At 42.4% G+C, this 16694-nt stretch overlaps 1 protein-coding gene across 1 annotated transcript in view; it reads right to left on the reverse strand.

The window, feature by feature from the left end:
- Positions 1-842: 842 nt before the first annotated feature.
- PARD6G (par-6 family cell polarity regulator gamma) overlaps positions 843-16694 on the reverse strand; it is a gene marked incomplete at its 5' end in the record, with an annotated part of 49433 nt that continues 33581 nt past the window's right edge. The window contains one exon of the mRNA XM_009078586.1: positions 843-1702. Coding sequence (XP_009076834.1) covers positions 843-1702 — 860 coding nt within the window. The remainder of the gene's footprint in view (positions 1703-16694) is intronic.

Here is a 16694-nt window from a genome sequence, read left to right on the forward strand (position 1 = left end):
CAGGCCCTTAAAATGCATGTTTATACTTATATATATAGACAGTTTCGTTTGGAGTATTATCTAATAAATATCGAAAAAGAATACAGTAACACAGAGCGGCGCTGAACGCGCCCGTTTGTGTCTCCCCGCACAAACACCGCTGGTCGGCAGGTGGTGCCCGTCCCCCAGCAGTCACAGCCACATCCTCCACAACGCCGCCTCAGGCCCTTAAAATGCATGTTTATACTTATATATATAGACAGTTTCGTTTGGAAAATGTATCTGCAGCATCTCCTGAACGTTGTTACCACCAAGATAGGAAACGGCTACTTTTACAGAGCTCATCTGGGTTAGACATAAGGCTGAAAACACGGTGTAAACAAGTTAGCAGAAGGGCTGTATGGAACAGTAGAAGATGGGATGGCTGTTATGAAGCACTCTCTTTAAGCTGGTATTAGAAGAAAACCAGATTCCACTTCAAATAGGCATGTCTGTTACTGTTAAAATCTAATTCGTATACATGTATAAATAAATCCACCCATGCACTCAAACCCAAGTATGCAGCACAGCCATGGGCAGTCTGTAAGACTGCTTAGATTTAAACCAACTAAAACAAATTTGTGTCCACGCTTCAGGACTGGGGCACAAACCAGGTTTTACACTCTGGCTTTCTCCTGACAAATTCTGCAGTGCATGACAGTTTTATGTCTAACTCCAGATGCCATGTTTCCTAGAAAGCAACAATTTTCTGCACCCATGAGGTCTATGAGAATATCAGCTCCCTGTTTTGTGCATAACGTGTTGCACAAGTCCATTGTCCCAATTGGCACTTAAGACTGTAAGGAGAATTGCAGAAATTGCTACTAAAGCGTAATGACTGTTCCATCCTCCTCGATACCTCCTCTGGGGATAACCAGACTGTGTCGGGGATCAGTTTTTAAGGAACTGAGCAATTTGTGGATGTTGCCGTTGCTTTCTCGACCAGAATTGTTGTTGAGCACCAGGTCCCTTTGAAGTCTGTGGCTAAGGCTGCTGCCATTGATTCGAGAGAGGCTACTGGAAGTAAGGCTGTGCAGTTTGGGAATGTGCTGTGGCTCCAGACCACCCTCGATGACAATGTCAGCCTCTTCATCACTCTCCATTTCATCAGGGTGGAAGTTCTGCAGCACATGGGACGTAGGCAAACTGTGGTGACTCGCAGTGCTGTCTGTAGACTGACCAGAGCTACCAGACATCCTACTGCTTCGAATAATATTGTTCCTCTGGTTTGCTGGCTTGACTGTGATAATAAGATTATGGCTGTTGGCAATCATCATGTCTGTGACTTGGTCAAGAGTCTTTCCTGCTACTTCAATGCCATTAACTTCCAGGACTTCATCATTCACAGCCAGCAAGCCTGTGCTCTCTGCTAAGCCACCAGGAACCATACGAGAGATGAAGATACCAGGGACTTTTTCTAGCCCATGAGGAGTGACCCTTACGCTTGTGCCATCTCGAATGTAAAATCCTAAGGGTTTCTCACACCCGTGTCGATACAGCCTCACTCTCCGGTGTGTTTCAGGAAGAATGTCCACATCGATTATGGAAGACACTGGTCTGAAATCATGAGGCATGCTAATGTTAATGTGAGGACGCCGGCGGAGGTTGTCATTGCGCAGTGTCACCAGAGCCTTCTTCTTCCTCGACAGTGTGTTGGTCCCGAAATTGCTGTAGTCCACTTCATCTGAAAGAGAAACAGTACCGATGTATCAATCAAACATGATAATTCCATCTACAGGGCATTTTCCGCTTAGATTTGGTTCAGTGAAGGCATAGTACTAATAACATGAAAAAAAATCAAATTAATTCTTCCATTTACTCTAACCTTTTTTCACTTTATGTCAATCAGCACAACATTCAAAATGAATCAGTTGTTTACAATGACTAGCCATACTTCTTCCACGTATGACTACTCATAGTTCTCCCAAGTCCTGGAGAAAAAAAGAATTCTAATTCTCAGCTCCTGTTGTCAGCTGTGCAGAATGCAATTACTTGCTGCAGGCCTGATATACCACATCTTAGACATAAGACCATATTTTCAGAGTTGGGTTGTAATTTTACACGTACATCTCAAGTAAGCAAGGAGTGTATACACATTCCTAAACTAAAAGTCTGAATCAGGGAGTAGTTTAAAATCCAATACACTGCCTTAACTGTTAGCAAGTCATAGGTACAAACATGAAAGCAGAGTGCGAGAGAGTAGTTGGATGCTTTTAGCCTAGCATTTGTTAGTAAGGAATTTATGTTGATATATATCTCTTAGTACATCACTTTCTCTTTGCCATATTTTACTTCATTTCAGCTGAACCTGATAGCAATAAAAAGTGCTCAAAGTGCCAGATACCAAAAGGTTCTGTGTAAACAAGCAGCCTGATAGAAACGGAAGCAGGAAGAAACTGCTTTGCTGCCTAGTCCATATGCTAAGGATCACAGAATGGACACAGACTCACACATGTACTCCTGCCCTTAAGAGAAAGATCTACAGGAAAGCTGCCTTTCTAGGGTCTGCAGTTTAAGGAACTGTTTAAATATTTCAGTCTCTGCAGTGGTATCTCAAGGGCACGTGCAAAGTGATCACCTTTAGATCATGCAAGCAAACTAAGTTATTCCACATAAGAAGCTCATGCTGTGCTTTGCATAAAAAAGTCATGAAATTGTTAGTGTACAAATTGTGTCACTGCATTTCACATTAAAAATACTGTGCATATTTTAAATATGAAACATGCACTAGCTGGAAGATTATTTCACTGGGAGTTTAAGCATGATAACACTTCTAAGATAAACTAGGAGACTTTCAGTTTATTCTACTGTTGAAGACAAACAGTAAAATCCAAAAGTACAATTACAGCACTGCCACTAAGAAAATTGCTTCTCTGACAAATTAACCTTGTGTAGCAATGTTTCAGAAATGTTTCAGAAAGTAAGACAGTACCTCTACCTGACAAAGGCTGGAGGAGAAAAGGTGTTAGTAAAAACAAACTTATAATTGCATTTCTATTTCCTGCAAAGTCTCATTTTCAAGTCTGCTTTCAAGGCAAATTATTGACAGACTTCAATTAAGTGACATTAAATTACACTAATCAAAGGACACTAAAAGAAAGTGTCCAGCAGCAACCTGATATCATTGAGCTTAGGTTAGCTGGGCACCAGAAGTCCCTTCCAGTCTAAATTATTCTGTGATCTTACATAGTCCTTCGGGGTAGGAAAAAATTGTTTAAAGACTATTTCTGCATTCTCCTGTAACTTATCTACACTGGCTATACTAACCCTGAGGACACCACAAGGCATCTAGAAGGTCATCTTGAAGGAAAAGTTTTTGTGAAACAAAGATACTCCTTGGACAAGTTTGTTGTGTTTAACTTCACATTCACCTCTTCTCTCTCCTCCCAGGCTGTTCAGAGCTGTATCCACTGCACAGGTCCTACTATGCTATTTAGACTGTTGAGGCACAGGACTGGAAGTCCTTACAACCACTCAAATGCAAGAAGCTCCCAACTGGTTTATGGAAGCATATTCACAGCCAAGACAGTGACTGTGCAGAGATGGCACCTTCTTGAGTCCACCTGGTGAACAGTCAGTGCAATGTCTACTCCCCTGAGTGCAGAAGTGAACTGCTGCAGCCTTAGCCAGGTATTATTCCATTTCTTCCATCAGCAGGATCACCATATACATCCACCTAGTTTTGATGGATGAAGGTTCACAAGAAATAATTTTTCCTTGTAAAGTATGGGTGCACAAGAGATGTCTTTCATCGACACAGTCTCGAACACTGTGCTCTGCTCACCCTCAAAATTCACTGATATTTCTGTGACAGTCCTGTGAAAATGACTCGGGGATTCAGATTCAGAATCTAAATTCTTCCTCACTTGAAACACAGAGCTGTAGAATAGCAGCACTTTGCCTTAAAGCCCAAGAGAATTTTTATCCCAAAATTTCAGTTTAAGATGGCAATTAACATTGTGCGTGAGTTTACGCAATTAAGACTGTCTCCTGCAGTAGTGGCAAACCAAACTTAAAACCAAAGCTGCTTTCCTTAAAGACTCAGAAAATTAGGCTGGCAAATAGAGTTCATTGCTCTGCAGATAAAATTGAACACATGTCCTGGTTAGTCATCTCCTGAAATCACCCAGGTAACGGTTATCTCCCTCTCTATGTTAGTATATTAATAGTTAATTACTTTAAGGCAAACTTGCAAAAGCTTTACCAAATAATTCATCTTGGAATATCTGTTGACAATACTGTTTTCTTCCCCTTAAATAAACAACAACCCAGAGAGTTAATTTGCGCAACATGCAAGCTTGTGATGATCAAGCAGCAACATGAAAGGAGAAGTATAATGGTCTTCCTAACATACAGAGGTCATTTCTGAAGCTGCCCCCACGGCTGAACCATCACCAGGGCAGTGGCACAAAAGTGGTTGTTTTGTGCCTGTGACCTCCTCACCTGTGCTCAGCCCACTAACCTGTCTCCCCAGATGACTGTCAGCATTCCTAACCTCTGAACAGGTTCAAAACAACAACCTCCTTTAATAGCAAAAAAAAAAAAAAAAAAAACACCAGGCATCTTACCACAAAAATGCTAACTTTTTCCTCCAAACATGAGCCAGACAGAAGGGATTACATTTCCAGTAATGTAGGGCAGTACTGGACTACTGACCAGTCTTGGATTTAGTATTTCAGGGCTAGAGCACATTAAAAGATGAAGTGCACGTCCTGTTGATGACTGGAGTTTTTCAAACAAGTGCCAGGCATTAGTATCCAACTCTGACTGTAAACAGGATTCCATATAAGAAAGATGAAATCCTGATTTTAAGAGGTAAAACTGTTAAAAACCACTAAAGGTTGGAGAAATGAGACCTAATTGGGAGAGTTTTTAAGAAAAAATACTGGTTAACTTTATTTTCTAGAAAAGGTTCAAGTATGGAATACATGCTCCTTGACAATACAGGATTATTACATTACTTGAACTCTAGATAATTGCTCACTAGCAGTTACACTCACTTGGGACATCACCTTAAAATAAAAATCCCATAGGAAAACCAGCTACCTACCCCCTTGATGCTATTTAGAGGCACTACTCTTGCTACAGGAATAAAGCAAAGTATCTCTACTGAACTGTAACATCAGCTGTTGCTGTGCCAGCAGAAAGTCATCAATCCCTAGCACAAAGAAAAAAATTCCTTCTTCACAAGGGAACTGGGAGAAGTTCGTATTCCATTCAGAACATCATTCATTTTTATCAACTACAGGGGTGGTCACAACGGTGGTGTATTACCCATTTCCAGTACTAAACTGCTCTGGTGGCATATGTCAGACCAAAATGAAAACTCTATCGTTGCATAATTTATGATGACAGACTCTTAATGAAGGTCAGCAACTTCTTGTTAGGTTTTGAGTTTCTCACCTCAAGCGGGAATGCCACATCACTAATGAAGCCACGTCTCAGTCAAGACCAGTATATACCATATGGAACCAGACAGAGCTCATTTTTCATGTGTCATTTGCTGCAATATAAAATTCTCCTTTTGCAGAGCAAAAAGTCCACAGAAATCTGCATGTATACTAGCATGAGAAGTGCCATCAACTGGCACATCTGAACAGTGCATAAAGCCTCATATTTTACAGAGTGTCATGTTTCCTTATGTCTCAAATGAGGCCAGAGGGGAATGTTACTTAGATACAGGTGACAGAAGGAGCATTAGCCTTTTAGGTCTTGAATATGCCTCCCGTTTTTTAGAAAGGGGCAGGTTACATGGACCATTTTCATCTACAAGATGTAGTGCTTTCAGACAAAGATGTACTATGAACTGAATGGATAATCTTGGATAACCACAAAACTTAGGAAGACTTGGACCTGAATTTTACTTGTGCCCATAATTTGCTTCCTACTGAAAATACTGTTCCTGTAAAAATTGATGAAGAACATCATTTACTAGAGTGGGAGAAGGAATTCTCAGCTTCCCAATTCTCTTCTACTTGAATCTGCAACCCAAAGCTACTCAAAAAATACTTCAAACTCTTCTGTAGGCACTGAATAGTATTGCCACTCTCAAAACACTCAAAACCTCAAAACACACTCAAAACGTTCAGCTTTCAGTATATTTTAAGAAACATTTTATTATCTAGCAATGAATTACATAAAACCTTAAGTATTTTGGCTGCATCCTTTCTGTTAATATGTGTTTGGTGGTGAGGTGTTTTTGTTTTTTGCTTGTTTCTTTTTTTAATAGGTTGTCACTACCCAATTACCCCTAAGGACCTTTCTGTTAGAGCAAATATATGCTACAGATCTCTTCATGCAGATATACCTGTGTTCACTTTCTTGACAACGGTGGTGGTGGTGGTTAAAAACCTACCTGTAAAGTTATAGATGGTAACATCTTTGAGGTACTCAAACAATTCTCTAGTCAGCCTGTGACTTTACAGAACACATTATACCTCCTGGTGGGTATCATGAATCCTATGGTTAAGTCATATGGGACATAACAGCAGAGCATATTTAAATGGCTATTTATAAGGGAAAGAAAACTGCTTAGAGCATTTGGTTGTAGCCAAGAGAGTATTGTATTTCTTTAATTTACATGAAACAAGAAATTATAGACCTTCTGAAAAAAACACCAGGAGCACCACTCCCACTGCTTGGACAGCTGCTTTTCATAGGAACTGCCTGCCAGATGAAATACCAAAGCTTAGCCAGATAAGATTGTATAAACAAGCTGAATTCCACAGAGAAGCAGACTGCCAGGCTCCTATAGGAACAGCTCATTTCAGCCTCTACATTTTCAGTGTACATGCACTCATGGCTTATTATTTCCTCTGGGAACTGTGGAACATTAGTTGACAGCTCTGGAAAGTACTTCAAAGACAAAATTACTTCCACTAGGGAGAGCAGCACTTCAGGCAGCTTGGGAAGGAGGCCAATGAGTCATTAATAGTGAAGGGTAACCCCTCCATCTAAGAGATCTCTATTACTGAACATTCAAATTAGCAGCAGTCATAAACCGTTTCAAGGGAAAGTGTCCTGTTTAACCCTTCTACCTTTCTGTGTCCCAGTTACAAAACGCTGTCCATGCTGGACACAAATTGCAATCATTGTCTCTTTTCTCAGAAGCATTTGTGAAAGCAATCAGACAACAAATAAGCTGGCAGTCTCTCATTTGTGACCTGTAAGGCTGACAGCATGCAAAGGGATTTAAGAGGAAACAGATATGAAGTGAACTGTGACTTGCAGAGAGGACCAGTGCCAATACTGCTCATCAAGGAATATTTAATGGGGGGAAAAATAAGGTTATCTGAATTTTAACATTGCATTCTATGCGCTGCAGAAATATGAATTAAAAAAATCAGCTATCACTGCTGACAGCAACCTCTGAGTGAACCAATCTAAAAACCACACTGTACGTAAAGAAGTTGTAGCTGTTATTCCATCAAAAGCAAGGTATCCCTACATGCACAGACCCACACAGACAGACACTCCTCTCTCCCTTCGCATCACAAATAAACTGGGCACAATCTCATCAACATTGAGAAGACTCTCTAAATGTTATCGTTTATCTGTAACATTCAACATGGCTTTTGAAGTACAAACTAAGCCTACTGAACTGCAGTTTTGCAAAAGGCAACCTTTTTCCTACAGTGACTCGGTACTAAGAGATAAATTTTCCTTCCCACTTAGGAAGTGTTCATTAATAGGTTAGGATTTAAATCTAACACATATATGTAACATGAATGTGTCTCTCTACTTCCAATGCATTTATAAACTTAGAATATCCTACCTTCTTTCAAGAAGGTGAATGTTATTTTGTTCCTTGGTTTTGCATGTTATAGCAAGCAAAATTATAGTTGCATTAGGCTTAGGCTCTTTACAGCGTCAGACATGCATAAAAAAAAGATTTTTAGGCTGGTTGCCTTGAGGATGGAGACAATCAATTCCTTGGGAATTTAGCCTACACTGCTGGTGTGGCCTCCTGCACTTCTCACTGCTTGTCATCAGAGGCCACTGTTCCCTTGCTGAACCTCTTCTCTTCCCAGCAGAAGGGCCCTTTGTTTTTGTCTCGCTGCATTGCTCCAATGAAGCAGAGGCTGTTGCTCGACCTGCATGTTTGCCCCATGAAAGTGAGGCCTTTGGAAGAGAAGGGTGCTACCAAATATAAGTAAGCACCCAGGCCTGTACCTCCCAAAGCTGTCCTTGCCCTCCGAAACATACAAATCCAGCTCCTCGAACTAGCCCATGAGTCAACTATAGGTCTCCAAATTTTACAGGTGAAGTTGTGAATGGTGTTTACTAGGATTGTCAGAGTTTTCCTCCCTTAAGTTCCATCTCTTAAGTGACATCTCTTCTATTCTAAAATATGACAGAAACAGCTCTTCTCCCTTTGTTTCCTTCCACAAACCACATTATGCCAAGGTTACATTGTTCCAGCACTAGAAATTTGTGGGTTTTGAGCTTTGGCTTGATGTTTTGTTTGGGTTTTTTAAAGTATTAGTAAATTTTTCCCATGTCCTGCAGGGCATCAGTGGGAAGTTGGGAGGAGTCATATTTCACTTGCACATCTCAGTCATCAATCATTATCATGTTCCTCCCAAGGTTGCAGGTGCTGCTCTGGAGGTTTTATTGACGAGACAGTTTCCCAGGCCAGTCAGCGCTGAGCGGACACCCAGCAGCAGTAATGGGTCAATGATGTTTGCAGAGGGCAATAACATCACCCATAAGCAGCCCTCCTGCTGGCCAAAGCCTGACAAAGGAAACCTGTCACCTTGTATCCAACATCTCCAAGCAACCATCTAAAACTGTATTCACTCAGTTGATGGTATCAAAATGGGAGGGCTATCAATACTATTCAAAGATGCTTAGGGGGGAAAAAAATCACCCCCAAAACCACCACTCTCCAAACTATAACTACATGCAATCTCTTCAGCAAGTCATTATAAATGTTAAGATTTAAAGTTATTAAAAAGAAACCCTTTAGTGATTCTATTTCAACCACTCCATTTTTGACCTGCAACAAACACGCTCTTCTATTCGCTCAGAAGATCAAGTAATTGAGAGGGGCACCATTTGCCCCCCATACAGGCACAAAGGGAATCACTTCCGCCTCAACAGAAAATATGTACGTCTTACGCAAAACAAAACAAAGCTAGAGACCAACCTGTAATAACTCTTACTACGCACTGCAGATACTGTAAAAATCTTATTCATGGCACAAAATAAGCAATAGGTTTTATGAAGTATTCTGTGAGTACTGAATGAAACTGTTTTACAGCTGGTAGTAGAAAAGCATTACTTTTTGCGTAAGTCTGAAGTACAGAAGGCAAGAAAGGTAGGCAGAGTTCACACACTGAACCAAAGGGCAAATTTGGGACAATACCATTCTTTTTTCCATAGCTGTAATATTCAGAAAAACAGGTTTTGAAGAGCTGCAGTACTGAACCTGATCAGAATAGTCATCCGATAGATGACAGTATTAAAACACAGCCTTTTCCTCCCTTCAGACATAACTTCATCAGCATCAAAGGCCCTTTCAACAGCCAGCAGAGGTAAGCCATGCCAGGAAGGCAGGACCTCTATTACCCAGCTAACACAGCTTGTAGCTCACCCCAAGGCAATCTGAATCTAGCCTGGTATTTCACACTCTCTTCTGCTTCTTTCTGCCACGTACCCTTGTCTTCTCTGCCAGGTGCTCTCCTCCTCTCCAGTCTAGAGTGATCCTCCCTCCACAGCTAAGTGCAAAACCGATAGTGATCAAGAATCCTCTATTACCCTGTGTTCGGGCAACTGCTAATCAAGTTTCTGCAGCATGCAAGCAGTTTTTCTGCTTGGAAGGAAAATATATCCCAGAGCTGAGAGCACCAGTAGCTTATTCAAAGGTGCAGTGGAGACATTCAACTGCTGCAAACATTAAATCTGTGATATACAAAGGTAGTACCAAGAAAAACTGTTTTCTGTTCTGAAGTAATTCTTTCTCATGCATTCTTTAGCTGAGTAACACCTTATTCATCCCAAGCTAGTCCAGACAGGTAAGCTAGGAAGTGCCTTTTCACGTATTCTTCTAAATTTCCAATAAAAATAACTTTAAAAAAAATAAAAGAAATACCCAGACTCTGGAGAAGTGCATAATTCATTTTTAAGTCTCAAAGAAATAAAAGGTGATCTCTTTCACACTCTTTATCCTGGATTGTTCTGAAGTCGCTACCAGATCTCCCAGAGAAAGATGTGTTTTTACACAGTTAAAATTCTTCTAGAATGTGTTTTGTCTCTTCAAAAAAAAAAAAGGATGCAATCATGTTTTTAATAGCTTCACTGTTGTGGTGTGATAATACCACATACATCCTGCAATGGTGGGGAGGGAGAGAAAAACATTCGCAATGCTTTACAAAGCACTTTTCTGGTTCCTGCCTCCAAGCCAGTGGATTGTAAACAAAGTCCAGATTCTGCTTCTTATCATGGAATTAAAAAGGTTTCAAAACAAGTGTGGCATAAGAAATTAATTACAACACTTGTCTTTCAAGTCGCGACCTCTGGGAGTCTCCCAAACTTTGCTGGCTGGAGTCAGATTAGTCACAAGATAAACACCCCTCCCGGGCCGCCCTGCGCAGGGCTCCACAGCTGCTCCCCCTCTCATCAGCCCCACGCAGCTGCTGCCCCGGATGCCCCGAGCCTTACGGCACTGGCAGGCTCTGTCCTCCACCTAGGGCCTCCCGGATGCCCTCCTGGCTGGTGGGGCTGGGGAGCTGTGGGAATCCCGGGCAGTTTATCTTCTGCATTCTGATGGGACAGGAACAGGCAGCACTGCCCCAGCACAGACACGTTTTCCAGTCCCCTGTTCCTCAGGCTGGAGCAGGCTGGGGCGGGCAGGAGCAAGCCCACATGCAGGAGGAGAAGGAGTGGCACCAAGCCCTAGCAGATGCAGGTGTGAGCCCGTCATCGTCCCCACCAGGGAGTACGGCCAGGGCAACCTCATGCATCGGTCATGGAAATGATGGGACTGAAAAGAAGCACCAAGAAGTGAAGCAAACTCCTCCAGTGAGGTGAGGCAAGGGAGGAGCAACCTCAAAGCACTGCTGGTACAGAGCAGAAGTATTGCAAACATGTTTTATATGAATCTGTTTAATGTTCTGTTTTCTAATGCAGAAGAGGAGCAAGGTCGACAGCCCAATCTAACAATGACAATTCAAACTGCATTTGTAACACCTGACTTCCCCAAGTTGCCCCTCCAGAGGACAAGGCTGCTCACCTCACAAATAGCAATGATTGCTTCTTCTAAATATAAACAAAGCAAGCCAGGAAGGCCTCTCTCCTAACGACAGGTCGCAAAGCTATAAAAGTTGCCTGGAGAGTGCAAAATAAGATTTTTCCAGAATAACCACAAGGGCAAAAGCTAATGCTACTTTTCCTGAGTGCTCAACTTCTCCTGTGGAGGCCCAGCCCTGTGCCAGGCAGCACAGAGATGATTTACTCTACAGAAAGGGGCCAGGAAGTACTCCCCCCTTGGGGAACAAAACACCAGCCCCATCCCTAATGCACAGCTGCCCACAGTTGAGCGCTGCTACTGGTGTAACCCAAGCCCCTGCTCACAGACTAAAGATGGGCTGAAAAAAGTCAGTCCAAGGAGGGCTGCCTTCCTACGGAGCCAAGTACATGCTGGTCATCTTGGTGGAGGGAGAAGCTCCACAGTACACCTTTATTTCCAGCACAGCAGCAGATATTTGAAGAATAAAACCATACCTCACAGGTCTGAAGAATAAAACTCTATTCCACAGGTTCTCAATGTGACATTTCTCATAATCCCTGTGTGGTCTTCATGTACATACACATGTATGGCACATTACTACATGGCACCCATAACCCCTGCTGCGATGGTGGCCCTTACCTTGGCTACAGCAGCACATTACCTCCTTTTTCCTTTGCAGCCGTAACACCATGAAGCAAGAAGGTTAGAGCAACGTCCCCACCCCTCTTCCTCAAAGCAGAAACAAACCCTTGCCTAATATACAACTACCACAGCTTCTACAGAAGAGAACAAAGTAAATTTGTTACTTTTAGTGATAGACTAGCAATATCCTCTCCTGACCATCATCAGAAGCAAGAGGCACTTAACTCTCATCCCTTCTCTGCCAGTAAAAGCTGCATGTTTTACTTAAAAACAGCTTAAAGGATCATGGCAATTCTGGCAGAAGGATCAGCTGTGTAGAGTTACTAAGTGATTTTCCCAACATTATTTTTATAATGCTGTATTCCTTTCTCCATCACTGGTTAAGGCTCCATGCCCAATTATGTACACAAAGTAATTAAAGGCTGCAGCTTGGGCAAACTTTGCACCTGAGGGGACTCCCCAAGAGCTGTGGACATTAGCAGCACCTGCATGCTTGAGGTGTCCAGCCCTCAGGTGACCACTAACTGGACTGTGAAGCTTCTCTTTTCCTAGCATATCAAGCACTGAACTGCAACATTAAAAAACAAACACGCAAAAAAAACCCTCTACAATACACCACCAATGTTTACACCACTTAAAAAAAAAAAAACCTGACTCCGTTCTTTAAACCATTTTTGAGACACTCCAAGCTCGCGGCTGGTGCACCTTTTCCTGTAAAAGAAATCTTTCTTCCTAAGCACATGACACAAACAAGGGAGTGGCAGACAGGAAGTGATTATTCAGAAATTAAAGAATTAGATCAGGTTCCACGATATCAGAACAAAACATGACACATGGCAAGTGAAGCTGACACTTACTGGCTCAAATGCAAGAAATCCTTTCCTTTATTTACTAAACCTAATTCAGGGCTCATGCAAGCATTTTGTCTCCTTAATGAGTATCAGTGTTGGCAGCTGTGAGCATCGATATGCCTCCTGGGGAGCACAAATTATTCCATGAACTTCACCAGCAAAGTTATACCAAACACCGCAGCACAATCTCCAGCTTCTACCCAAACAAGTTTTTTTGAATGAAATCATAACTCTGCTAGTAGTAGCAGCAGCAAGTGATGGCACTGCTGCTCATGGTTTGACTGGCACCGCTGCATCCGATATGCTAAACACAGGCTGTGCTCAAATTCAGCCCTCATCTCCGTTACTAGCAATCTCCTGCCACAAAGAGAGGAGGTTTCCAATGCCATGCTCATACACCCATATTCATGCCACTGGGAATTCCCTTCATGATCTCAGTTTTCCTGTTACACAGAAGATGACACTGAGTCATTGCCACATTTGCCAGTTAAGTGATACCGTTGGGGGTTAGGGGCAGACATCTACCTGAAAGAACATACAGCCTTCACAGCCCAGTCCCTGCCCCGAGTGAAGTGCACACACTATGCTGGGACATGGCTTTTACTGTACCTGGAAAAATTAAGTTGTGGCCAGACTACTGGTGTGCAACTGCTTAGTGTGCACTGACTGATTTACCACCATTGTAAGTTTTAGAAAAGACACCTTAAAGAAAGGCATCCCACACAAGAGGGCTAATTACATAAAGCCCTTTTCATCTGTGAATCCTGAAGTGCTAAAAAAAAATTTACTGTTCATGAGAGACTAAGCTCCCATTAGATGGTTAAGCTAAAAACCTGGAGAATACATCAGAGGTTATGCAAAGCCCAGCAGCTTTAAAGGAAAGAGGAGGGATTTGCAGGGTTCAAAGGCAGGAAAGAACAGATGCAGTACCTTATGACTTATTTTCATTACACTGCATAGCTTGTTTCCAAGAATGCTTTCAACAGAAGTATCCTCCCAATACAAAAGGCAAGGGTGTTTTAAGTTGACTCGGACAAGCTTCAATATAAGCTGCATCTCAGTCCAGAAACAGTGAACAGCTACCAGTAACCGCAGCTCACCACTTCTGGTGTCTACTTGTGAGACCTTTCTCCACCTTCAGTCCCTCGTGGGGTTCTACTGTGAGCAGCCAGGTCCACATCTTCACCCCCCATATGAAAAGAGAACAAATTGAAACCACCTTCAGCTTTCTTTAGACTAAAGTCCAATGTCCCTTTTCTATGTCTCTCCTCACCTCACTCTCTTAAATTGCTAGACAGCATCAGGAATTGGCAGGATCCTTAATAATAAGATCAGGCAGTATTACTAAATCCATACTAAATTCCCACAATACAAGCCAAATGGTGACCAAGAAAAAAATTTTATTTGGTGATGTGTTCTATCTTCAGAAAAAAATGTTTCAAGGACATGAAAACAAATAGCTATATAAAACATAAACAATGGCTCTCAGGGTTAATGAAGAAGTTTGCTTTGTGCTGATGTTAAGCGTTACAAACAATGGCCAAGAACCAAAGTGCAGCCCCTTTTGTGCTCAGTACAGCATCAGTGCAGGGCACCTCCTGCAGAAACTGTAAAGACCCAAGTGCTTCCTCCCATGCTAAGGGACAGATAGAGCATCAAAGGGGCAGGTTAAACACGTTCCAAAGTTAATGACACCTGTCCTTAGCTTAGCAGCTAACACGACATTCATCCAGAGAGCTGCACTAAGGAAAAAGAATAGAGACGTAGAATTTTTTTTTTCTGGCCTTCTTTTCCTTACCCATCTAGATTGTATTCATCTGCTCAGCTCCAGTTTTTCCTTCTGCATGGATGCAAATTAACATTCAGATCACCATGCTAAAACTCTGCACAAGACAGCTCATCCTGCCTTTATCTGTATCAGTTCATTTCACACAAGTCAGGCCTTTGACCATGGCAAATCAAGTGATAAGTTAGTTGAAAGGAATCAGCTTGAACCCTTAGCCTTCACCTTTTAATACACAGATATGGTACATAAAGTTTAAGAAAGAAAATGGCAAAAAAGGCTGTGGCTATGAATCACCTGCTTGTCTAGGAAAGAAAGAAATCTGAAACATCCTGATACTAAAAGTACCTGAAGTATACTGGAAGAGTTGCAAGGCATTCAACACCAGCCAGGCATCACAGGTGTCAAAAAGCCAGTCAACAGAAGGGAGAATCTCATTTGTAACACATTTCTCCTGGGAAAGCAGCACTGTCCTGTTTGGTTTTATGCCTCTCTTGTCAGATCAGTCAAAGGCCAATGTAAAGTTAACATGCCAGATTTCACATCATCTGCTTGCCCAAACAGCTGGGGAAACTGTTTTAGCTGAGCTCTGCTCTTTTGCTCACTTCAGATTGTTGTGTTAATTAAAAAATCTTGCTCTTGTGTTACACAGCCCACAGGAAGTAAGGAGATTCCTAGCTTCATAATCATGTTAGCCAATAGCTCCTAGTGCTCTCACCGCTGCTCCGCAGAGAGCCAGCGCTGCACTGTCAGACTGACAGGCTGTGGGAGGATGCTGCGTAGGAGACTCGTCACGTTATGCAGAGTCAGCCTGAGCTCCTTCACAATGGGAGCTTTCTGCCGAACTGCAACATAAAAACCTCTCTAAAACTACAAGGCCATCTGAGCAAATTTCCCAAACAGAAAGCCAGCCCCACAAAAACCCACTTGATAAACAAAAGATGGTTGCGAGCTGGGGAGTTACTGGATCTGGATGTGTCCTCTTTGGGCTCACCCCAACCCCTAGCCTAACAAATAAAAAATATTACTATTGTCACCTCCAAGCTTAGCCTTAAGAATTTCCATCTTGGAAGCACTACAAGGAGTGAGTCACTCTATATACCTTGGCAGTGATTTGCAGGCCAACAGGGAATATCCAGAAGGAAATAATGTCACCAGTTGGTGAGGCAGAAGCTATGTTTACCAGCTTAAACAAGCTTGTGTCTGAGTACTTCTAGTTAAGTATGGCCCACAGCAAATCTCCAATTCACAGGTCATAAAACTTTCAGTTCACAACAAATTTACAACTTAATATGACTGAAAAACAGAGATCTTCAAAAGTTATCCCAGTTATCCCAGAAAAATAGTAGAGATTAAAATCACACCCAGTGGTGAATTCTTCTGAATACCTGTACTGCCCTTTCCTGATCTCTGCAAGGTCTTTAGCAGAGCAGGAGGTTTGGACACTGGCAACATGTTCAGAGTGAGGCCAGAGCAGCTGCCACCTTGCCCTCGGAAGCAGGAGGAAGCATTCACAAACAGAAGCCAGGGTGGTGGCCCAGGACACCCACAGGCCAGTAACCAGAGCAGCTCAGCATAGGCAGGAACAGGGTGGGGAGCTGTCAGCCTGAGTGACTGACAGCCTGAGGAAGGTTTAGCTTTTGACAGCTGATGACCATCGTCAAGTGTTTGCAAGGTGTGAGCTCCCTAGTTAGGAAAAAAGACAAAAAAACACACCGCACCCGAACCCATCTTGTGCCAGTCAAACCAAGTTTTGAGGGAGATATCAATACATGAGACACTGAACAATTAAAAGAACTACTTACGGTCCAAATGAGATGCTTAATACTGTACAAGATGGCATCTATTCACCAGCTAAAGCTAAGAATAAACTGAGGAATTAAGGGCTCTAAACACATCCGTCTACTACATAACCTCTAGCAATTTACACCCATGCTACCTGTCTGATGAGCTGTGCTAAAGGCACAAAGCAGTGCACTGAGGGAAGTTTTCCCTGCTTCACTCCAATTAAACCCTTCATCTGACTTACTCGTATTTTGAGCTAAAAGTGTACTTTCAAGAAAGGCTAATGGAGATGCATTGACTGCACCTTTGAAGCAGAGAGTGAAAGGACCAGCGAAGAGCCAAGCTCATGGCATGGCAGAGTTAGGAAAAATGTCAGACCAAAGGC

Source organism: Acanthisitta chloris, unplaced genomic scaffold (assembly GCF_000695815.1).
Source record: "Acanthisitta chloris isolate BGI_N310 unplaced genomic scaffold, ASM69581v1 scaffold32727, whole genome shotgun sequence".
Lineage (NCBI taxonomy): Eukaryota > Metazoa > Chordata > Aves > Passeriformes > Acanthisittidae > Acanthisitta > Acanthisitta chloris.